General features: G+C 43.1%; 4 protein-coding genes across 4 annotated transcripts; 2 read left to right on the top strand and 2 right to left on the bottom strand.

Moving 5' to 3' along the window:
* The first annotated feature begins 100 nt into the window (after nucleotides 1–100).
* Nucleotides 101–6,267, top strand: pecr (peroxisomal trans-2-enoyl-CoA reductase). The gene is made up of 8 exons (XM_083990789.1): nucleotides 101–217; nucleotides 2,973–3,106; nucleotides 3,209–3,374; nucleotides 4,942–5,023; nucleotides 5,118–5,214; nucleotides 5,299–5,409; nucleotides 5,709–5,820; nucleotides 5,919–6,267. Exons 1-8 carry the CDS (start codon nucleotides 106–108, stop codon nucleotides 5,999–6,001), a joined length of 897 nt encoding a protein of 298 aa, XP_083846915.1. The 5' UTR covers nucleotides 101–105; the 3' UTR covers nucleotides 6,002–6,267.
* A 561-nt stretch (nucleotides 6,268–6,828) lies between these two features.
* On the top strand, nucleotides 6,829–8,911 carry ndufb3 (NADH:ubiquinone oxidoreductase subunit B3). Its single transcript, XM_083992274.1, has 3 exons — nucleotides 6,829–6,899; nucleotides 8,462–8,590; nucleotides 8,679–8,911. Exons 2-3 carry the CDS (start codon nucleotides 8,463–8,465, stop codon nucleotides 8,827–8,829), a joined length of 279 nt encoding a protein of 92 aa, XP_083848400.1. The 5' UTR covers nucleotides 6,829–6,899; nucleotide 8,462; the 3' UTR covers nucleotides 8,830–8,911.
* A 112-nt stretch (nucleotides 8,912–9,023) lies between these two features.
* On the bottom strand, nucleotides 9,024–17,435 carry LOC311001239 (UDP-glucuronosyltransferase 1A1-like). The gene is made up of 9 exons (XM_083992271.1): nucleotides 16,663–17,435; nucleotides 11,680–11,743; nucleotides 11,458–11,606; nucleotides 10,968–11,095; nucleotides 10,740–10,833; nucleotides 10,505–10,630; nucleotides 9,718–9,805; nucleotides 9,406–9,625; nucleotides 9,024–9,303 (listed from the first exon to the last, which is right to left on the bottom strand). The coding sequence occupies exons 1-9, from the start codon at nucleotides 17,185–17,187 to the stop codon at nucleotides 9,033–9,035; spliced, it is 1,665 nt and encodes a 554-aa protein (XP_083848397.1). The 5' UTR covers nucleotides 17,188–17,435; the 3' UTR covers nucleotides 9,024–9,032.
* Nucleotides 17,436–17,505: 70 nt separating this feature from the next.
* LOC311001241 (UDP-glucuronosyltransferase 1A1-like) lies at nucleotides 17,506–23,321 on the bottom strand. Its single transcript, XM_083992273.1, has 9 exons — nucleotides 22,261–23,321; nucleotides 21,380–21,443; nucleotides 21,150–21,298; nucleotides 20,589–20,716; nucleotides 20,364–20,457; nucleotides 20,129–20,254; nucleotides 19,953–20,040; nucleotides 19,643–19,862; nucleotides 17,506–19,540 (listed from the first exon to the last, which is right to left on the bottom strand). Exons 1-9 carry the CDS (start codon nucleotides 22,780–22,782, stop codon nucleotides 19,270–19,272), a joined length of 1,662 nt encoding a protein of 553 aa, XP_083848399.1. The 5' UTR covers nucleotides 22,783–23,321; the 3' UTR covers nucleotides 17,506–19,269.
* Between the last annotated feature and the right edge of the window lie 55 nt (nucleotides 23,322–23,376).

Here is a 23,376-nt window from a genome sequence, read left to right on the forward strand (position 1 = left end):
GGCAGCAGTGCGACGCCACCGACGTCACCTGCCGTAAACCTCCCAGCAGAGGGCGTAGTAGTGTCGTAACTCCCAACTCCACTCAACAGCATCAAAGAAACAAGTATGGCGGCTTCCAGTGTTTTCAGACCGGGACTGTTCAACCACAAAGTTGCAGTTGTGACGGGAGGAGGCTCCGGTATCGGTAAAGCCATCTCTGCAGAGCTGCTGGAGCTGGGTGAGTGGTGCTACTGTGTCAGACCAGAGACAGGGTGTTGTGATCCACAGAGCTGACCGAGGGACCACTGCAGTCTGATGAACTTTGCCACACATGGAGTGTAGAGTCCGACCAGTGAAGAGCTACATTGGACACTGTTATTCATGTGGAGGCGCACAACTGTCAACATGAACTATATAAAGTGTAACAGTTGAAAAATTGTAGAAAGCCACGGTCAAATGAGCCGTCGTTCGTCTTCGCGGAGTCAAGCCAGCCGCACAAACATTTTAACTGCGCCCGTATCATAGAACTTACGGCGAATGCTCCGAGTCCACTGACAAAGCTAGCGCTAGTTTAGAACCAAGCGAGATGACTTCCGGTTTTCAAAATAAGACGAGGATAATACGAAGGTAATCGAGGTGTGTGTGTGTGTGTGTGTGCTAGGTTACACCTAAAAGGGCCTATTTAAACAGGAAAAAGGCCATATACGCCATTTTTACTGTACAGTTACATCAATATGGTCCATAAGTTCGGTCAATACTTGGTACAGTTGACTTCAGGACCATCCTGGCCACTTCCTCAGTCATTATCAAACATTTTTACTGTATCATTTTGGAGAAATTAAGCGTCAAAGTTGCATCTTTAGCGTCTTTTAAACAGGAAAAAAGGCCTTATACGCCATTTTTACTGTACAGTAACATCACTTTGGTCCATAAGTTCTGTCAATACTTGGTACAGTTGACTTCAGGACCATCCTGGCCACTTCCTCAGTCATTATCAAACATTACTGTATCATTTTGGAGAAATTAAGCCTCAAAGTTGATTTTTTTATCTTTCTTTTTAAAGGAAAAAAGGCCTTATACTCTTTATTTACTGTACAGTAACATCACTTTTTACTGTATCATTTTGGAGAAATTAAGCCTCAAAGTTGCATTTTTTGCTTTTTTTAAACGTGACAAAAAGGTCTAATACTCCATATTTACTGTACAATAACAACACTTTGGTCCATAAGTTCAGACAAAGGTTAGTACAGTTGACTTCAGGACCACCCTGACTACTCCCTCAGTCATTATCAAACATTTTTACTGTATTTTGGAGAAATTAAGCCTCAAAGTTGCATTTTTTTTTTATTTTTTTTTTGAAGGAAAAAAGGCCTTATACTCTTTATTTACTGTAGGCCTACTATAACATCACTTTGGTCCATAAGTTCAGGCAATGGTTGGTACAGTTGACTTCAGGTCCACCCTGGCTACTCCCTCACTCAATACATTTTTACTGTATAATTTAGGAAAAATTAAGCCTCAAAGTTGCATTTTTTGCTTTTTTTAAAACATGACAAAAAGGTCTGATACTCCATATTTATTATTTACTGTACAATAACAACACTTTGGTCCATAAGTTCTGTCAATGGTTGGTGCACTTGAGTTCAGGACCACCCTGGCTACTCCCTCAGTCAATGTCAAACATTTTACTGTATCATTTTGGAAAAATTAAGCCTCAAAGTTGCAATTGTTGCTTTTTTTAAAAGGAAAAAATGCCTTATACTCTATATTTACTGCACAATAACATCACTTTGGTCCATAAGTTCAGGCAATGGTTGGTACAGTTGACTTCAGGACCACCCTGGCTACTCCCTCACTCAATATCAAATATTTTTACTGTATCATTTTGGAAAAATTAAGCCTCAAAGTTGCATTTTTTGCTTTTTTTTTTAAAGGAAAAAATGCCTTATACTCTATATTTACTGCACAATAACATCACTTTGGTCCATAAGTTCAGGCAATGGTTGGTACAGTTGACTTCAGGACCACCCTGGCTACTCCCTCACTCAATATCAAACATTTTTACTGTATCATTTTGGAGAAATTAAGCCTCAAATTTGCATCTTTAGCTTTTTTTAAACAGGAAAAAAGGCCTTGTACGCCATTTTTACTGTACAGTAACATCACTTTGGTCCATAAGTTCTGTCAATGGTTGGTACCAACCATGGCCTGAACTTATGGACCAAAGTGATGTTATTGTGCAGTAAATATAGAGTATAAGGCATTTTTTCCTTTAAAAAAAAGCAAAAAAAATGCAAATTTGAGGCTTAATTTCTCCAAAACACACACACACACACACACACACACACACACACACACACACACACACACACACACACACACACACACACCTCGATTGCCTTCGTATTATCCTCGTCTTATTTTGAAAACCGGAAGTCATCTCGCTTGGTTCTAAACTAACGCTAGCTTTGTCAGTGGACTCGGAGCATTCGCCGTAAGTTCTATGATACGGGCGCAGTTAAAATGTTTGTGCGGCTGGCTTGACTCCGCGAAGACGAACGACGGCTCATTTGACCGCGGTCAGCCAAATGCAATCTCCAAATCAGGAGCTGATTTTTTTTTTTTTTTTTTTTTTGTAAAAGTTAAAATATACATTTATGCATACAGCATTTCATAGCATATTCTCCAGATCACATAATTCACCATCTTTTTATTTGGTTTATTAAAGGGTTAGATATATATATATATATATATATAGTGTATATATATTTTATATATATTTAGAGAAAATGAAAATAGCAATATCTGACAATTGCAATACTATTATTTCTGCATACTCTTCAATACTCAAATTTCACACATTACAGATCTGCTTAAATATGGAGAGCTTAGCGGAGAGTTTATTCCTAGTAATCACCATATAACTGTATAATAACTCATTAATGAGAAGTTGTTGCATGTGATGGTGAACTGAGTGAGTGGCGTCTCTTCAGGCTGCAGTGTGGTGATCGCCAGTAGAAAGCCAGAGAGGCTGGAGGCAGCAGCTCAGGAGATGAGACAAAAAATCCCTCCCTCCAGCCCTGCACGTGTCACTCCTCTGCCGTGCAACATCCGCGATGAGGATGAGGTTGGCTTACACACACACACATACAGCCTCTGAAACAGCTTCATATTGACAGAGCTAATGCATAACCATATGATTATATTGTGTCATCTCCCTGTGCTGCAGGTGAAGAATCTAGTGTCCACAGTGCTGAAGCAGTACGGCCGGATAGACTTCCTGGTAAACAACGGAGGAGGTCAGTTCAGCAGCCCAGCAGAGCACATGTCCTCCAAAGGCTGGAAGGCCGTGATAGACACCAACCTGACCGGGACCTTTCACTGCTGCAAGGAGGGTGAGCTGCAGACAGAGGCGTTGCAACAGGGCAGGCAGCCCAGGCAATTGCCTATAGGGCCCTATGCTGGAAGGGGGCCCCCAGGGACGGCTGACATTGGTCCATATCGGTGACAACCTGATGTTGCCACTGGCTGTGTACATCGGATGTTGTGCCTAGTCAACTCAGTATCATATATAAAAATGTAACCACCCTAGCGACATAGCATCAACAAGCAAGCGAGTGAATATGTACATTCACTGAGCGAATATTTTGAAAATAAAATATATATTTCTCGCTAGAAATGTAATCAAAAGAACATTTTATGTAGAAACGACCTCAAAATATAGATTTTTTTTCCACTAAAAATGGTAGAAATATTTGCTATGTTTTTTGTTCTCACGTCCGAAACCTTGAAAGTCACGTGACTTGGACGCAAAAAAAAAGAAAAAAAATAGTCAGGAAAAATGTAACAGTCATACAATTTAAGAGCCGTTATTGTAAACCCTCTATGTTTTTGCACTTGGGACCAACATAGCCACGGTAAGTTTTATATGAGACTGGGTTGGCATAGTATGCAGAATTGAATCATCACTGGTTTGGGATTTTTGGATTCATTAACAGTTAACGTTTGTTGTCCCGGTTGGGGGTGGGGGCCCTCCAAGTTACCTCTTGCCTGGGGCCACCAGAGTGTCTAGAAACGCCCCTGTGTGCAGACAGACAACACTGGTGAATAGGCGCGTTTCCACTGCAGGAACTTCGGGGTAATTTTACGGGGCCAGCCCCGTTGGTGCGTGTCTCCACTGCAGGAACCTCCCCCACAGGGCCATTTACAGGAACCTTTACGGGGGCCAACAGAGTACCTACTCCAGGGTAGGTACTCCCTTCGGCCCTGAAAAGCTCCTGGGTGGGGCTCGAGGTTAACCCGGCACTGATTGGCTAAAGCTAGAGCAGGCTCTTACGACATCAGAAAGCACCAAAACAACCGGCATTTTTAAAAGGGGGAGCAGAAGCGGAGCATTAGCTTAGCAGACACCGCTGTAAACAACAAGAAAACAGCAGGAAGATGTACGACAAATGGACTGACGATGAGGTGCAGGCATTGATGCAGTCTACGGCACCGAGGAGATTCAGAGGGTTTGAGTCATCGCGGCAAAATGAAAATATCAGCTCACCTCGACACACTGGGGATCCATCACGCCGCAAAACAATGCCGTGAAAAGTTAAAAAAAAAAAAAAAAATCAAGCAGGATTACAATTAACCGCCATGTGCACAAACACACAAACCAGAAACGCTGCTACCGCCTCAGCTCCTTCCATCCTTCTTCATTGTTGTTATGATTTTTGTGCATGTGCTTGTGACCTGCCTGGGTGACGCACAGCGATTAAGCGGCGATCGAAACTCATGACGTCGCCGCGGGGTCCTACTCTGCAGTGGAGACACGGCCACTGAGAGGGCCGAGTGAGAGGACGGTTCCTGTAGAAGTTCCCACCCCCTCCCTTTACCAGGAACTCCTGCAGTGGAAACACGGCTCATGATGTTAGAAGTCCTCTGTGTGACTGAGTCCTCTGGTCCTCTCCCACACAGTCCACGCTGCATGGATGAAACAGCATGGAGGCGTGATCGTCAACATCATCGCTGACATGTGGAAGGGCTTCCCAGGCATGGCGTAAGCAATCAATCACCTCCTCCCAAATTCACACACAAATTTCCAAACTCGCTGTTTTCCCTGAGGCTGAAGCTCTGTCTGCTCTCTCTGACAGTCACACAGGAGCAGCGAGGGCAGCGGTGGATAACTTAACAAAGAGTCTGGCCATCGAGTGGGCACACTCTGGAGTCAGAGTCAACGCTGTAGCACCGGTACGTACAAGTCATAATTTAGTGCATAATCAGTTTTTGTGTGTCGTTAGGTAATTTAAAGACGATGACTTTGTCTGGTTGTAGGGTACGATCTTTTCCAAAACAGCCATGGAGAACTACAAGGAGTTTGGACCAAAGCTCTTCAAGATGTCTGTTCCATTCAGCCCTGCAAAGAGACTGGGAGTACCTGAAGAGGTGCGTGAAAATTTTGCATGCAATTTAGTAACACTCACAATGTGAACTGAAGCTTTATTATACCTCCATGATGGAGGCAGTGTGTTTTCAAGTGGTCTCTGTCTCATTCTCGTGAACTCTGGATCTCTGTGATTTCTTCAAATTTGGTTCAATTATTTATTTGATTTGGGAAAACTGATTTAAAGGCCAGTTGATTTATTTCTTCATTAATGACAACACACTGCTAATAACTGGTGTGAGACAGAATAAGGTCTGACAGGCATGAGTGACTCTCTCTATTTTATTATTTCTGCGCTCAGATCTCATCAGTTGTGTGTTTCCTGCTCTCTCCGGCCGCCTCCTACATCTCTGGAGCCACACTGAGGGTAGACGCAGGGCAGAGTCTGTACCACTCCATTTGGGAGATACCCAGTATGTTGACTTCCCTGATATATGCACATATTCACACTTTGGTTTTTGTGGTGTTTGATGTTCTAACTTCCTGTGTGTGTGTGTGTGTTTGTCTCCAGACCACAGTTCATGGCCTGAGGCTCCAGAGGGGGAGAACCTGGATGCTCTCAAGGATCTACTCAAACCACAGAGCAAACTCTGATGCAGTCTGTGACAAAGTCTGAGCCTAATACATAAACACAGGCCAATAAGTATCATGGATGTTGAGCTGTACAAACCACACAGGTCATATTGACAGATCACCATGGTGCCCTGGTTATTAGACGGTTGGATTTATTTTTCCAATCATGTACGACAAGTGATTGTATGTAATTAACAGTGACATCTGTATGATTAATTTCCTGGACATTAATGTATGACATTAACTGTTGACATGTGTGAAGAGTTTTTTTTGTTTTTGTTAAATCTCTCTCTAAAATTCAAGATTTGGTGCCTGGATGATTCATAATGGGGATTCAGCAACTACAACAGATCATTTGACACTGAGTGACATTGTGTCTTTTATGATATGTAACAAATTATACTTTTAAATCTTGGTGTGACATGTTAAGAAACATATTTGTATCACTTCATTTTTCTTTAATGCTAAGGGGATCACAGCAATTAAGCTCTTTGTTATTATAGTGGAGTCAAACTTTGGATAATAAAATAAATAAAATATTTTTGTCATTAAAATATATAATAAGCATGAGAATGCACAGTTATTTTCAAACAGTGGACAGGGTTGATGGTGAAAATATAGTTTTATTAAAACTGAGTTTTGTTATCATTTTTAGCTGTCCTGATATGCTCAGGTATGGATTAGAAATAATAGTACATGATTAATATAGTGTGTAATTTAGTAATGTTTTAGCAGATACTGTCTTACAATGTACAAAAAGCGCAAATGTTGATCCATTTTGTAATGTGCACAGGAGAAAACTGTCTGAACGAACTCTGAGAATTTTGGCCCGAATGCGCTGCCGTAGTTTTGCCATAACACGTTTCTATCTGTCGCAAAGCTCAGTGCAGCAGCAACAGAGGTCACAACAAACCGACAGGTACGATGTGTTTCTTCTTATAAACATTCTTATTCATGACATATTTGGTCGCTTTGTGCCACTGGGTTGAAACACTAACTTCACACATATGAAGCTGTAAGCTGTAAACGTTAATTGTGAGAGAACCGAGTTAGCGTAATGCTAACTGAGGAAACGCTGCCTGTCTCGCAACACACGAGTGTGTTTGCACAAATATCACTGCGATAATCATATCCCATGTTTTAAGTTCGACAGTTTAGCTAAATAATGAATGACAGTGATCGGTTTTAGACAGCCAGTGAATGATAAGGTTATATGTGTGTGTCAATAACGTACCGGTGAAACAGCACTGAACTTCATCAGGGTGAATGTCATGTTGTTTCATTGTACATTTATTAGGAAAATAGCTGTTTTAACGTACAAAAACAAGATACATCAGCGCAGTACCACAGATTTAATAACAGTCACTGGTTCAACAATACTAAAACAGATCAATCATTACAAATTCCTGACGTGGCATTTATTAGAATAAGAAATACACAAAATTGTTGAGACTTTGTTTATAAAAGTGGTTATTTCAGCTTCAATGCAGACGCTTGAATTCACAGACAGATTGTTGTGAAACAATGTTAAGGTGATTGGCATTTATTTATTTATCAATTGGGTTTGGTCCAGCTGAAACTGAGGTTAAGGTGACACACAAAACTTTGTTCACCAAATCTTTGTTTTTATATTAAGAATGAAACCAAAGATACGTCCGTCTTTTGGTGGTGTAATCTTTATTAAGTTTAAGAAAATGATACAGATGGCGAAACAGTTGAAATATTATTCACATAGAAAAAACATTTTTGGCTGAAATGTAAAAATAAAACAAATGTGAACCTCTTGTAATCATTCGGTCTTCTGAATTAGCCAGTCATAAAATGTGATCTGATATCCATGTCACAAAGTCACAAAAGTAGATTAACAGATAATAACACACAAATAGTGGCAAGTAGCTGTGGATCAGTAGTGCACAATTTTCTGCTTGATTTACTAGATTTGGCCTTGTCTTGCTGCATCCCTCAGTTTCTTCTGAGTGTCAGCAGGTGGCGGTAATCAGGATTGACTCTTTGATAAATGTAGGAAGTCATTTTCCCATTGATGGTGTCAAACTGTCAAGGCACAGAGGCAGTAAAAACCCAATTAAATACATTTGATTAATAATCATTTGTGTTACTATATGCAGTGCCCTTTTCATTAGACAGAGTTGAAAACACCTGACTCCAATAATCTTTTATATTGCTGTTATTAGCACCAGGTTTATACACTGTGAGTGTTTGAATACACTCATTACAGACCAATATAGTTGACATGAATAGGCTACAGGTAACTCCAAATGCTGCACATGTTTTTTTTCCACTGTCTCCTGTATTTTCTCTTTGTTTGAAGTCTGACAAACATTTTCAGTTATCCTGACTCTAATCACATCTGCATGTCACAAATTAGAAAAATAAACACGAGGGGCACAAAATGAACTAAATGCTAATAAACATTACAACATGCTGGCAACATGAAACATGTTTGTGTGTAAATATTTTCAGTATGGGAGGTGACCACGGCGACAGCAAGCTGTCCATGCCAGACTGGCGGCAGTGGAAGACTCAGGGAACACCAATGGAGTTCACACAGCAGAGGTTGGCAGCCAGGGGCCTCAAGGACCCATGGGCACGGTCAGTCATTTAATCATCATGAGAGTTTTCTGACTTCATTTTATATAAGTATTTGACTCCTGACACTTTCTCCTTTGTCACTCTGCAGTAATGAGGCATGGAGATACTCAGGCGGCTTCGCTCGCGCTGTGACTCTGTCAGATGTTCTGCTGAAAGGATTCAAGTGGGGCTTTGCTGCCTTTACTGTTGCCCTGGCTGTGGAGTACGTCATGTTCCCACCAAAGAAGGGCGGCCACTAATAATCATTGTCCCTCAAGACCATAATGGAGTATGATAATATTGTGTATTTTCAGTTTATTAAATGTTGTTTTGATCTCTAAATGGTATCACTTATTCTTTTTACACCCTCCATTTAAATCATCACCAGTGTTTTTGACTTGTTCATTGTTGTTTTCATCTCAGTCATACTGAGATGAAGGTGCAGATGTAGCACCGTGCTAGGCTAGTCCTGTTTTCTCTTGTTGCTCAGTTTCCACAAACATAGCTTCATGCATTTCACTGTCAGAATGAAAACAACCAGAAGCACCGTAGCCAGCAGCGCTATTACATCCAGACACGAATATTGGATCCAGTTGAGGTCAACACCAGCAGATTTAAGATGTTTTGCTCCTTTGTGGCGCATCACATATTCTGTCCAGTACACTGACAGGTCGAGCGGCTCAACTGGCCGGTCTCTATGGAGAGTCGACAGCTTCTGCACGTTCTCTTTATACCTGGAAACACAAACGACTGGTGAGTTCATGAATACAACACCGACATATGAAAGAAGATCTAAAGCTGACAACCCCGTTGGGAATGACCCTCTGACTCCTCACCTGATGTCATGTAGGACCTCATTCAGTCCCTGAAGGAGACTTTCTGTTGTGATGGAAAAAATGTCCAACGACACTCCTGCTCCTTTATTCACCAACCTCTCTGCATTGTCGTACTGCTCCGCCCCCAGCGGCACCATCACCATGGGAACAGCGTGACACAGTCCCTCATAGAGACCGTGTGAGCCAGCATGAGTGATGAAAGCCCGAGCTCCAGAATGCGCTAACAAACAAGCATGCACAAAGTTAGTTAGGTTGTCAGTTCCTGCTAAATGTGACTGACTGTGACATGATACATGAAGTAGACACACAGACCTAGCAGGTCGTTCTGAGGCACCCACGCCATCATCTTCACATTACCTGGAACATTGTCAGGAGCCTGCCCAGTGTATCTCCATATCACCTTTCAAAAGAAGGTCATTTAGAGCAGTGGTTCTCAACTGGTGGGTCGGGACCCAAAAGTGGGTCGCGGACCCGTTCTGGATGGGTCGCGGACAGCTTGTCAAAAAAGTAAATAATATTTAATGCACATCTGATGTTGGACATGTCTTTTATTTTGAAAAATAACTTATATTTAAAGGCACGCGTCACGTGAACACATGCAGTTGTAATGGTCCTCCTCAGTTTCTTATTATTTGCTCTGAATGCAAAGATATCAGTTTCTTATTAATGTGGCCTGAATGCAGTGAATCTTGTTTTGTTTTGTGGGTCTTTATTTTGTGCAATTTGATATTTATTCACTTTTGTGAATATGCTCTGAATGCAGAGATGCATTAGAAGTCAAATATATCGTTTTGTTGGTCTCCATTTTGTGCAGTTTGATATTTTTTTATTCACTTTTGTACATGCAGTTGTCATGGTCCTCCTCAGTTTCATTCATGTGCCCTGAAATGCACTTTGCTCAATAAAGAGCAAAATGAGTTTTTTAAAGGCTTAAAAAAAAATCTTGGTTTGAATTCTATAAGTGGGTTGCGACTTAATGACCATGGGAAAATGTGGGTCCCAGAGTGAGACTAGTTGAGAACCCCTAATTTAGAGGACTCTTCGTTGTGTTTTATGACCAGTATTAATATTTATGTTTATACCGTATATGTTCCTTTACCTTCTGTGGAATATGTCTGAAGGCCTCTAGGAAGATGGCCGCTGTCTCCTCTAGCATATCTGAGACCATCGTGCCCAGAGTGAAGACCACAAACCCATTCTCTCCTGACACCCAGGACTCCAAATCCTGAAAAAAACACAAACCTGATGTAGAGGGCAATACTAAAGTGATGGAGAGGTGAAATAAAACTAAAATGTTGATGGGTTTTCAGGTCAGAAACACTCGGAGCTGTTACCTCAGGCAGAGGATTTCTCACATTGCAGTTGATGCCACCAACTTGAACCATGTTCGGCATCAGAGGGCGTGGATATTCTAGTACCAAGTCAGTTCTATTGAAACACAGCATCACAAGATTTATTTTAATATGTGAAAAGAGACTTTTTATGTTTAAGGGATATAATGAAATAGTGTCTGTTATGTGTTCTTCTCCCAAATATCAACAAGTACAACATGTACATGTTACCTCAGCAGCCAGATAGCAGAGTCTGACAGCACCTCAGCTACGCCCACCTCCTCTCCCAGGAACTGATAGGCCATTTGATCAAAGCGCCAGGAAAACAGCATAGAGATTGGTAGCTCTAGTAACGCTACCTGTGGAGAGGTCAGAGGTATCACAGCACAATTAACAAATGCCAAATATTAATGCTTGATTTCAGTTTTATGTGTTAAATTTTAACCATGCTTAACTGAGGTCTTCATGACATTTAGTATAGATTTAACTGGATCATTATGAACTACATGGCTGAATGTGCACTAAAGCTCAGGTCAGTTTTATAGCGCTATGTGTAGCTAGGCAAGCTGTGTGTCAGTGCCAATATTTCAGAAATACTTGATTTCTTGAGTGTGAAATAAGAAAATAAGAGGGATTAGTTTGACAAACTCGAAATTGTGATGTACTTGATAATGGGCACGTTGTATGATACAATAACATATCCATCCTTCATTGTGCTCACCAAAGTGTTGACAACTCTCTGCTTGAAGCTCATTTTATCTGTGTATCCAGTGAAATAGCGAGGCACATAAGAGGGAGGGGAGGGGCAGCCTGCAGATCTGAAGTCCAAGGAAAATGGAATACCTCTCAGCAAATTGACAGTGGGGATACCTGGGGGTGATTTAGCAGAGAGAGGTGAGGAGATGTACAAGCATGAAGATAATTGTGGTGTTTCAGAACTCACCTAATTTCCGAGCTATAAATGAACCTGTGGGAATCATGGGGTCTGTCAACATGGCATCAAAGCCCTGCAGTGAAAGAGACAGAATGAGTGATAGGAAAATAGAGGGGTCTCAGTTTGTCAGTGGTTTTCATCACAAGTCATCAGTTAAGAGTAACAAGTACCGGTACATTTAGTTAAGTAATGTATTGATTAGGACTGAGTTCTGTAATGGTAAATTATGCAGTAATATTGCACGCAACAACTCAGAAGATTTATCCTGTGACCCCTTAGAGATACACCACTGGAGTCTTCTTCGTCACAAAGGGCAGCCCTGCAGGAGTCTAACATGGATGAGGAACAGGTCTGACTTACTGCCTGCAATGTGAACCAAGCTCCCACTCCAGTCGTACAGACACCATACAGTACGCAATGTTGCATGTCAACCAAGACAGCCCCACAACAAGCAGAGACTTGAGGTACTCAGGGTGGATCTCATCCACCCCCGGTGCCTTGCCACTGAGGGACTTCTGAACTACCTCAGTGATTTCAGCTTGGGTTATGGATTAATCAACCCCTGGGTCCTCAACCTATGCTTCCTCTACAGAAGGTGTGTCAGTGGCATTCCTCCACAAGTATTCCTTCCAATATCTGACAATATCCCCAGTTTAAGTCAACAGCTCCCCACCTCCACTGTAAACAGTGTTTGCAGAGAACTGCTTCCCCCTTCTAAGGCGTCGGACAGTTTGCAAGAATTTCTTTGTGGCTTACTGGTAGTCCTCCTCTATGGCCTCCCCCAAAGAGTTTTTGGTTCTGCAACCACCTATTGCAGCTGGTACCCTTGTTCAGCTGCTTCAAGAGTCCCACAAGCCAACCAGGCTTGATATGACAACAGCTTGACGGCATGCCATACTTCCAGTGTCCATCACAGGGTTCAGGGGTTGCTGCCACGGCAGGCACCAGAAACATTACAGCCACAGCTCAGAACGGCTGCGTCAACAAGTTGAGAACATGGTCTGTCATATACGGTAGCCAGATGCGCCTGCGCATATACTTGGATACTTACGGTGTTACCCAGAAGCACCTGAGTGTGAGACAGGAAGTTAGTACAGCCGTGTTGCTGTTATACGGTTCGAGAAAAACATTAAAAGCTTGCTGAGGACACGAAAATGACTCCTTCTCCATCATTTACATAGTCCACTCGGACTCAGTCAGTACGTTTACATGCAGAGCTTAATCGAGCTATGCTCAAAAATCGATTTTGGCGTCAAGTCGGACTTCTGTCCTTGTCTCAATATACATGCAACTGAGAAAACCGAATAACTGACGGGGTCCTCCCGCTCATGCGGCGTCACCCGTTGTTTCAGCGGGTTAATACGCCCCCTGTCCTGTTGACTTTTCTGTCACCTCCAAAAAAACTGAATATAAACAACTTAGTAGCTTAATAATAAATTCTCAACTGCAGTTCCCGACCAGACGCGTCAGTCTGGGCTGGATGCGCGGAGAATAGGATACGGGCTTCCTTTTTCCTTTTTCCTCTCTCTCTCTCTCTCTCTCTCTTTCTTTTTAAAAAAAAAAACACTCTTGCTGGTGGCGCTGTGTGAAATGCATTGACTCGGCGCTGATGTTGGGTTTTTTTCTTTACTTTGCCGGTTTCTTCTCTGCTCCACTTGGTGCCGTCTCTACTGTTGTGGAGCATGCGCACATGCATTGTCCAGTTATACTCCGACTAAGGTGTATACATGACGGAGAAAATCGAATTCCAATCGCATTATCTGGGTGTCTTAATCGGAGTTCTCAACTCCGATTTCAGTCGGACTAAGGTGTTTACATGCACTTCAGTTGTCCAGTTATAGTCGGATTAAGGCAATAATTCGGTTTTTTCAAGTGTCATGTAAACGTACTGAGTGTCTCCAACCTCCCTTGGGATCTGGTCGAAGCTTTCCTGGCGATGGGAGTTGAAGACCCCCCTGACAGAGGGTTCTGTCAGACATTCCCAACAGACCCCCACAATACGTTTGGGTCTGTCAGGTGTGTCCAGCTTTCTCCTCCACCAGCGGTCCAACTCACCACCAGGTGGTGATCGGGTGACAGCTCAGCCCCGAGTGTCCAAGACATATGGGCTAAGGTCAGATGACACAACCATAAAGTCGATCATTGGTCGAATGGTCAGCACACATGACTCTTACCTGTGTAGTGGTATGAGGCGCCACTGTTGTATTGAACACGGGGTTCTGCTGCAGTAGACACTCGTTTTAGCTTGTAGCCAATCGTTGCTCAAGCCTAGAGTATAAAAGTAGGCCGTGTCCCTCTTCCTGACCTCTCGCTTCCTGCCTCTTCGGCCCGCCCACTCTACAGGTCGTTGCGTTCGCTGCTCGCAGCAGAGCACAGGTAGGCGCACTTTAGCGTGCTGTTTGTGTACATTTGTGAGCGTTGTTTTAATTTAACTCAAACCGTAACTCCTTAATAGAGCCGGCATTTCCGCCGCTGTCGAGGCGACATAATGCTACTGCGCGTGGTGCCGGTTGGTGTGTGTGTGTGTGTGTGTGTTTGGCTGCCGCTCGTGTGCGCTGCTACGAGCTCTACCAGGACTTTCAGCCACTCACTTGGACTGCGTGTGTGTGAAGGTAAACAAGGTTTGGTTATTTGTCATGTGATTAATGGTATAATTTCATTTCATTTAGTTTTCATTTGGGATTTATTTGTGTTAGCTTAATATTGGTTAAAGCAGAAGTAAGCGATATTTTGTGTGTTAATATAAGTCTTAAATAGTTATATCTTCCGACAGCAATCACTTACATAGCGTGTTTGGACCGAAACACGGGTCTCTCAGCCACTCTGCTCTGCTCTGAGCCGAGGAGAAAACCTTTCTCGTATCCTACAAGTTTTATCCAATGAGGAGAGAGAACGGCATGAAGGGCTGTGTGTGCAGCCAAGGGATGCGCCTGAATGTGGTGATGTAGGGACGAGGACAGGGGCTGCTAACTCCATCGGCTGACAAGACGTTATGGTGCGTTCAAGGCAACCCGTAACTCGTGTTTTTCTGACCTGTGAAGTCGTACCAGTTCGATCTGGTACGAGTTCACGGGTCGGAAGTTACGAGTGGCCGTTATAGTGACTTTCACAGGTAAAACAGGTCGGAAAAACACGTGGGTTGCCTGGAACGCTACTAAGTCGTGACTTGAAGCTGTAATTTACGGTTTCAAAAGCCTGCCTGGAACGCAGCATTAGCCAAAACGACCGGATCGCTTACTTCTGCTTTAATTGAGTTGCTTTTGTTTTACACAGAGCCCTCTTCATTTTGTTTTCCTCTCCCCCCCCCCTAGAGCTGAAGGCTGACGGTGGTGGCGGTAGTCTCCCTGGGTGGTGGTGATCCCCTTGTGTGTGTGTGTGATCCCCGTTCAAGATTTATTTTGTGTGCACATCACGTTTTTGCTGTGTGAGTGGGGTGCTCTCCTTTTCTTTTGGACTTCACCTTCCCCCTTTCGACCCCCCCTCCGGCCGGTAAGCCTCAGCCAGTAAACCCCCTGTGCTTATTTAATTTCATTTTTGCAAACCTTGTCATTCATTTTAAATAAAATTTTGTATGTGATCATTGAACTCCGTCTCCTACCCTCCCTGAGTTAACAAACCTGAGTGTCCTTTGATAGGTGATAGTTGACCTTTAGTACGGGTCCTTGGGCCCTAACCCAAGGTGGCGTTGTTGACGACAAATTTAGTATACAACATAGTATAAATAACCCTCGTCTTGCCACACCTGGGACACTAGGGTTCAAACCCTGCCCGGGCCTTCCTTCGTCCTGCCAACAACAAAAGTACACTCAGGTTCAGACTGGGGAGTCTGTTCCCCCCAGTCACACCCCTCCAGGTAACGCTGTTGCTGCCCACATGGGCGTTGAAGTCCCCCAGTACAATGGAGTCCCCAATCGAAGCAGCTTCCAGCATCCCTCCCAGGGTCTCCAAGAAGGTCGGGTACTCTACACTGCTGTTTGGCCTATAAGCCGACAGTGCCTAAACCTGCCTAAACCCATCCAAAGGCGAAGGAAGGCGACCCTCTTGGCGGCTGAGGTGGGGAGCTATGAGAAAGCCCACTCCAACTCACTGCCTCTCACTGTGGGAAACGCCAGAGTAGACGAGAGTCCAGGCTCTCTCAAGGAGTTGGGTTTCAGAGCCCAGATTGTGTGTGGAGGTGAGCTTGACTATCTCTAGCCGGTACCGCTCAACCTCCCGCACTAGCTCAGGCACTCCCTCCCCAGTGAGGTGACATTCAATATCCCCATGGCCAGAGTCGTTATCCAGGAATTGTGTTGTTGAGGCCCCCTACAACTGCTGTCCAATCCACAATGCACCAGCCCCTTCTGAACCTTCCTGCAGGTGGTGGCCTATAGATGACCAGGTCCCATGGGCAAAGACCCAGTCACCAGATGCCCAACCCCATGCAGGGTGGGGCCCCAGTGACACCAATCTGGGTGATGTAAACGTCCTTGTTTGAATGCTTGTCATAGTGGTCTGACCCATCACCTAGGACCTGTTTGCCCTGGGAGACTCTACCAGGGGCATTAAGCCCCCGACAACATAGCTCCTTGGATCATTCGGGTGCTCAAACTAATTACCAAACTGTAGAAAACGTGGTGAAACGTGCACACTGGTGCAAAATGTCACTCAAAGGAGTGATTTCCTGCAGATCAAGCATTTGCACAAGCATGATTTTGGCTGCAAGATTTCCATTTTCAACAGAGTAATCATACATTTACTTTGGTGCATGTTGTGAATATTTCTTCTACTAAGCAGAATATACTGCCCAAATTCAGCAGCTTCAGCGTTTTATCCACAGGGCCATAAACACTTTACACTACAGGGCAATCAAACACAGCAACAGCCACAGAACTATCTGGAGTAGTCGTACTCGATATAGACCCAATAAATGTCACACAATTCAGAACAAAGTACAAGGCTGTTGTTTTGCATTTTCATGGTGTTGTGTTCAGTTTCTGTGTTTGCACTCACCTGCTGTGCCAGATGTGAGATGAGACTGTCGTTGAAGAGCAGACTCTCTGCGGTGGTGTGGAGGAACTCTGTAATTTTCAGAATCTGTGAGAATCGTTTCTGAATCCGCACCATGAATGACTGTGAAGATTTTTGCATAATGTCTTTGTGCATGGACATCAAAGAGTCAAATTGAGTCTTGTCATAAGGAACAGGAAAGGTCACAATGTCGTAGTATTTCCCAGGACCCATCCGCATGTTGACCTCTGGAACCACCACGGTGACCCGGTGTCCACGGCGACCCATTTCTTGGACAATGGCCTTAATACCCACCCAGTGACTCCCATCCATGGGTACCACCAGCAAGTTACCCAAGAAAGAAGAAGTGGTGTCATTTGCAGAACTGGTGACTCCAGCCTCCTGTGTCTGTGTCTTCTCCTCTGGTCTGGACTTTTCTGTGGCAGACTGCCGCGGCTCATCTGCAGCACCATTCACCGCCATGTCCACATTCAGCAGCAGAAACACAAACACTGCTGCTTTCCACATTGTTCTACTTTCCTCGATGTCAACGCCTCACTGAACCCAACACAGCGAAAAAGGAGGGATAAAAATGGATCAAGGAAAATAACACCTACTCTGTGTTGTGAATGTAAACTTGGGCCGCTCTCTCTGGCTTGTTGGAATTCCTCTGTGAGTTAGCAGCGTTGTGTGTGTGTTCAAAGTCCAGACTTTGACAAGTCTGACAATCATGGCCCTCAGCAGCTGGCGGTAACAGATATGGGACTGTTTGTAGTTTAGTTACTGTTTGACGCGCACGCGCACACACACACACACACACACACACACACACACACACACACACACACACACACACACACACACACACACACACACACACACACACACACACACACACACACACAGCTATAGGAAATAGGTGAAAGGTTCAGTGGTGGAAAGTATGTTGTGTAGTAGCCTATTAGTCCTACTTTTGGCAGTGGGTCCTAATCATGAAAATTCATCGAAATCCAAAATGACATCTCTGTGTCAAAGCATGGTGATTTGCTGACAGTGGTCCAGTTTCAGCTAATTTCATTTTTACATAATTTGAACATTAATCCATGTATGTTCAGGGATGGTTCCCAAAATGACACTCTGTGATGTCACAAATGAGATGTACTGTTCAGGCCTGCCTCTTTACCTGCACTTCATTATCATGACCTCCTCATTATACACTTTAAAATGGAAAAATATATAATTCATGAAAGTCTCAAAAAGTATCCTGAGAAATGATGCCATTCCTTCCATGGCAGATTTTTCCCCACTCTGAACTCTGGACCAGAGCAAACTCTGAGTCTTCACATCAGAAGGAAACTGATTTATATTTATGTTCCATTCAGATCCACTTTGATGTTTAGGGTCATTGTCTTATGGCATCACTCAGGGTCTTCAGCAGATGGAGATTCACCCTGACATAATCCCGGCTGACTCTTGAATAAATCTGAAAATTATTTTTCCCATTGATGGTGTCAAACTGTCCAGACCCAGAGGCAGTAAAGTCCCAATTCATGATGCTCCCTCTGCTGCACTTCGCCTCTGGGATGATGATGATGGTGATTTTGATAATGATGATGATTTTATGATGGTATCCTGTGCACTTTCAACCTTTCACATTGCTTTCTCTTCTTCTCAAACAATGTAACCATAGTTTCCCAGGATTTCCCCAGTAGGGGTGTAATATCAACATCCTTCATTTTAATTTCATTTCATTTATTGTTTATTTGCCGAGGACAATGCACATTAATGAACAATTTAACGCCGTGGCGTCATGTAAGTCTGCCGGATTTAGCTAGCTTCCTTTGTAGTTGGTCTTGAGTCGACTAATAAATATTTAAACTCATTAAGATTTTACTGTAAGATTTATGTTTTACATCAGCACATACTTCTTGTGAACAGCAAGACACTCAAAGACTCATTGACAGGGTTGGGATCTCCTGACTCCAATAATCTTTTATATTGATGTTATTAGCACCAGGTTTATACATTTTGTCCAACTTACACTGTGAGTGTTTGAATACATTCAATACAGACCAATACAATCAAGATGAATGCAGGTAACTCCAAAAGCTGTATTTTCTCTTTGATTGAACTATGATTAAAAAAAAAAAAAAATGTCAATGAACTCTGACTCAGTGGAAGACTGGGGGAAAGGCACCGTTTCACACAGCAGACAATCATCATTATCCCTCAAGACCATCATGGAGTATGATAATATTGTGTTCTATTTTCTGTTCATTAATGACATTTTGATCTCTAGATGGCATCGCTTATTCTTTTTACACCGTCCCTTTAAATCATCAGTGTTTTTGACTTCATGTAAGTAATTGTAAGTGTTGAGTTATTTCTATTTGTGGCAGTTGAGGGTCCTGTCACTATGCCTCCAATTAATCATGCGCCCTGGCTACTTGGCCAAGGGACCAAGTGGTTAGCGTGCATGACTCTTACCTAGGAGTCTGGGGTTCGAAGCCTGCCCGGGCCCTCTTCACCTTGCCACATATTCTAATGACCATTTTAACAAACTCTTAACATAGCAACTCATTGTTGTTTCAGATGTAGCACCGTGCTAGGCTAGTCCTGTTTTCTCTTGTTGCTCAGTTTCCACAAACATAGCTTCATGCATTTCACTGTCAGAATGAAAACAACCAGAAGCACCGTAGCCAGCAGCGCTATTACATCCAGACACGAATATTGGATCCAGTTGAGGTCAACACCAGCAGATTTAAGATGTTTTGCTCCTTTGTGGCGCATCACATATTCTGTCCAGTACACTGACAGGTCGAGTGGCTCAACTGGCCGGTCTCTATGGAGAGTCGACAGCTTCTGCACATTCTCTTTATACCTGGAAACACAAACGACTGGTGAGTTCATGAATACAACACTGACATATGAAAGAAGATCTAAAGCTGACAACCACGTTGGGAATGACCCTCTGACTCCTCACCTGATGTCATGTAGGACCTCATTCAGTCCCTGAAGGAGACTTTCTGTTGTGATGGAAAAAATGTCCAACGACACTCCTGCTCCTTTATTCACCAACCTCTCTGCATTGTCGAACTGATCCCCCCCCAGTGGCACCATCACCATGGGAACAGCGTGACACAGTCCCTCATAGAGACTGTGTGAGCCAGCATGAGTGATGAAAGCCCGAGCTCCAGAATGCGCTAACAAACAAGCATGCACAAAGTTAGTTAGGTTGTCAGTTCCTGCTAAATGTGACTGACTGACATGATACATGAAGTAGACACACAGACCTAGCAGGTCGTTCTGAGGCACCCACGCCATCATCTTCACATTATCTGGAACATTGTCAGGAGCCTGCCCAGTGTATCTCCATATCACCTTTCAAAAGAAGGTCATTTAAAGGACTCTTCGTTGTGTTTTATGACCAGTATTAATATTTATGTTTAGACCGTATATGTTCCTTTACCTTCTGTGGAATCTGTCTGAAGGCCTTTAGGAAGATGGCCGTTGTCTCCTCTGGCATATCTGACACCATCGAGCCCAGAGTGAAGATCACAAACCCATGCTCTCCTGACACCCAGGACTCCAAATCCTGAAAAAAACACAAACCTGATGTAGAGGGCGATACTAAAGTGATGGAGAGGTGAAATAAAACTAGAATGTTGATGGGTTTTCAGGTCAGAAACACTCGGAGCTGTTACCTCAGGCAGAGGATTTCTCACATTGCAGTTGATGCCACCAACTTGAACCATGTTCGGCATCAGAGGGCGTGGATATTCTAGTACCAAGTCAGTTCTATTGAAACACAGCATCACAAGATTTATTTTAATATGAGAAAAGAGACTTTTTAAAATGGCATATCATGAAAAAGTGTCTGTTGTGTGCTCTTCTCCCAAATATCAACAAATAACCTTTGTACATGTTACCTCAGCAGCCAGATAGCAGAGTCTGACAGCAACTCAGCTACGCCCACCTCCTCTCCCAGGAACTGATAGGCCATTTGATCAAAGCGCCAATACAACAGTGTGGATAGTGGTAGCTCTAGTAACGCTACCTGTGGGTCAGAGGTATCACAGGATGTTTAACGAACAGCAAACATTAATAGCTGATTTTAGTTTTATATTTGAAATTTTAACCAGGCTTACACTGAGGTCTTCAAAACATTCAGTACAGGTTTACAGGTCAGGTTTAACTGTGTCTTTATGAACTACATAACTGGATGTGCAGTCAAGTAGGGACACTGCCACCAAGGGCCTCTGATATGTTGGCTAAACTGAATGGCTGAGGTCAGTTTTATAGCGTTATGTTAAGTTAGTGCCCAATATCTCAGGAATACCCGATAACTTCTCCAGAGTGGGAAAAATAAGAGGGATTAGTTTGACCAACTCAGAATTGTGGTGAAGTGAATAATGTGCACATTGTTTGATACAATAACACATCCATCCTCCATATGCATCTGCCTGTATTGTCTACCTATAAATGCTCACCAAAGTGTTGACAACTCTCTGCTTGAAGCTCATTTTATCTGTGTATCCAATGAAATAGCGAGGCACATAAGAGGGAGGGGAGGGGCAGCCTGCAGATCTGAAGTCCAAGGAAAATGGAATACCTCTCAGCAAATTGACAGTGGGGATACCTGGAGGTGATTTAGCAGAGAGGTGAGAGGCAACGTACAGATGCACAAGCATGAAGATAATTGTGGTGTTTCAGAACTCACCTAATTTCCGAGCTATTATTGAACCTGTGGGAATCATGGGGTCTGTCAATACGGCATCAAAGCCCTGCAGAGTGAAAGAGAGAATGAGTTAGGGGAAAATAAAGGGGTCTCATTTTCTTAGTGGTAATAAATAACCTTCAGTGTTTCTTCCCCTTCATATAGGCTACCCATCTCATACAGAAGAAGGGAGGTACATCAGCTCACACTGTCTCTGTCATGCTCATTTTTTCATCAGAAGTAATCAGTTAAGAGTAACAAGTACATTTACATCAGCAGCCTACATTGAAATGCAGGCTACTGATGTGCATTTGAGATCTTTCAATTGTTGCTGCTTCCTATGGCTCTCTACAAAAAATGCATAACTACTGAACTTTATACTATGTATCTGACAGACAAGTGCGGCACAATATGGTGCAAACTAGGGCTGCAACTAACAACTTTTTAAATAGCCTAAGCAATTAATCGATTAATTTGATCAATCGATGAAAAAAATACTTTTTTATTTTCCATCTCTTCAACATTACAGGTTTCATCTGGGCTCTAAACTGACTTTTCCACTGGTTGCGCTGCTGCACCAGTACATGATTTGCTCATACTTTTTAAAAACAGACTCTGAGGCTTCCATCTCTTACTTATTGTGTACGAAACAAAAATAAATGATGCCCCTAGATTTCGATACAAGATACAATCATTCATGATGGTTGTAAAAACAGATTCATGTTTAAAAAAAAAAAAAAAACTGTTCTCTGAATCATGACACAGTTAGGCTACAAAGAGAAACACACAAAGAGCATTATGGTAAGCATAGCAACTCAAGAACAAAGTACAAGGTTGTTGTAGCCCATTATCATGTTGTGTTCAGTTTCTGTGTTCCCACTCACCTGCTTTGCCAGATGTGAGATGAGACTGTCGTTGAAGAGCAGACTCTCTATGGTGGTGTGGATAAACTCTGAAAATGTCAGAATCTGTGATAATCGTTTCTGAGTCCTCACCATGAATGACTTGTCATTAATGATGTCTTTGTGTGTGGACATCATAGAGTCGATATGAGCCTTGTCATAAGGAACAGGAAAGGTCACAATGTCGTAGTATTTCCCAGGACCCATCCGCATGTTGACCTCTGGAATCACCACAGTTACCCGGTGTCCACGGCGACCCATTTCTTGAGCAATGGCCTTAAGACTCATCCAATGACTCCCATCCATGGGTACCACCAGCAAGTTACCCAAAAAAGAAGAAGAAGTGGTGTCATTTGCAGAACTGGTGACTCCAGCCTCCTCTGTCTGTGTCTTCTCCTCTGGTCTGGACTTTTCTGTGGCAGACTGCCGTGGCTCATCTGCAGCACCATTCACCGCCATGTCCACATTCAGCAGCAGAAACACAAACACTGCTGCTTTCCACATTGTTCTACTTTCCTCGATGTCAACGCCTCACTGAACCCAACACAGCGAAAAAGGAGAGATAAAAATGGATCAAGGAAAATAACACCTACTCTGTGTTGTGAATGTAAACTTGGGCCGCTCTCTTTGGCTTGTTGAAATTCCTCTGTGAGTTAGCAGCGGTGTGTGTGTGTGTGTGTGTGTGTGTGTGTGTGTGTGTGTGTGTGTGTGTGTGTGTGTGTGTTCAAAGTCCTGACTTTAACAAGACTGACTATCATGGCTCTCAGCAGCTGTAAGCCACAGATATGGGACTGTTTGTAGTTTAGTTACTGTTTGATCTAAGCTATCTACTATCTGTGCAAAGATTAGTAGCTACCAATTCTACATTAAGCTATCTCATATACTGACTGTCAGTGTATATCTATGAAGTTCTCTCTCTCTAAACATCACCTAGTCAAAACAGTAGTCAAAACAACAGTTTGTTCATGGCGTCTAACAAAATAGTTATCATATGTTAGAAAACCAGACTAACCTGAGCAAAAAGAAACAGAGTTAGCAGGACACACTGTTGAGTCCTCATAAAGACTGACAACTCAGGTGGAAAACCCGGAAATGCCT

Source organism: Trachurus trachurus, assembly GCF_905171665.1.
Source record: "Trachurus trachurus genome assembly, chromosome: 17".
Lineage (NCBI taxonomy): Eukaryota > Metazoa > Chordata > Actinopteri > Carangiformes > Carangidae > Trachurus > Trachurus trachurus.

Coding starts and splice junctions, on each gene's coding strand:
- pecr (XM_083990789.1), top strand. CDS start 106: ATGGCGGCTTCCAGTGTTTTCAGACCGGGACTGTTCAACCACAAAGTT. Junction 3,375..4,941: donor CTTTCACTGCTGCAAGGAGG/GTGAGCTGCAGA, acceptor TCTCCCACACAG/TCCACGCTGCATGGATGAAA. Junction 5,410..5,708: donor GACTGGGAGTACCTGAAGAG/GTGCGTGAAAAT, acceptor TTCTGCGCTCAG/ATCTCATCAGTTGTGTGTTT.
- LOC311001239 (XM_083992271.1), bottom strand. CDS start 17,187: ATGTGGAAAGCAGCAGTGTTTGTGTTTCTGCTGCTGAATGTGGACATG. Junction 11,607..11,679: donor ATTTATAGCTCGGAAATTAG/GTGAGTTCTGAA, acceptor AATCACCCCCAG/GTATCCCCACTGTCAATTTG. Junction 11,096..11,457: donor AGAGAGTTGTCAACACTTTG/GTGAGCACAATG, acceptor ACCTCTCCACAG/GTAGCGTTACTAGAGCTACC.
- LOC311001241 (XM_083992273.1), bottom strand. CDS start 22,782: ATGTGGAAAGCAGCAGTGTTTGTGTTTCTGCTGCTGAATGTGGACATG. Junction 21,299..21,379: donor AATAATAGCTCGGAAATTAG/GTGAGTTCTGAA, acceptor AATCACCTCCAG/GTATCCCCACTGTCAATTTG. Junction 19,863..19,952: donor GCCTCAGAACGACCTGCTAG/GTCTGTGTGTCT, acceptor CTTGTTTGTTAG/CGCATTCTGGAGCTCGGGCT.
- ndufb3 (XM_083992274.1), top strand. CDS start 8,463: ATGGGAGGTGACCACGGCGACAGCAAGCTGTCCATGCCAGACTGGCGG. Junction 8,591..8,678: donor CTCAAGGACCCATGGGCACG/GTCAGTCATTTA, acceptor GTCACTCTGCAG/TAATGAGGCATGGAGATACT.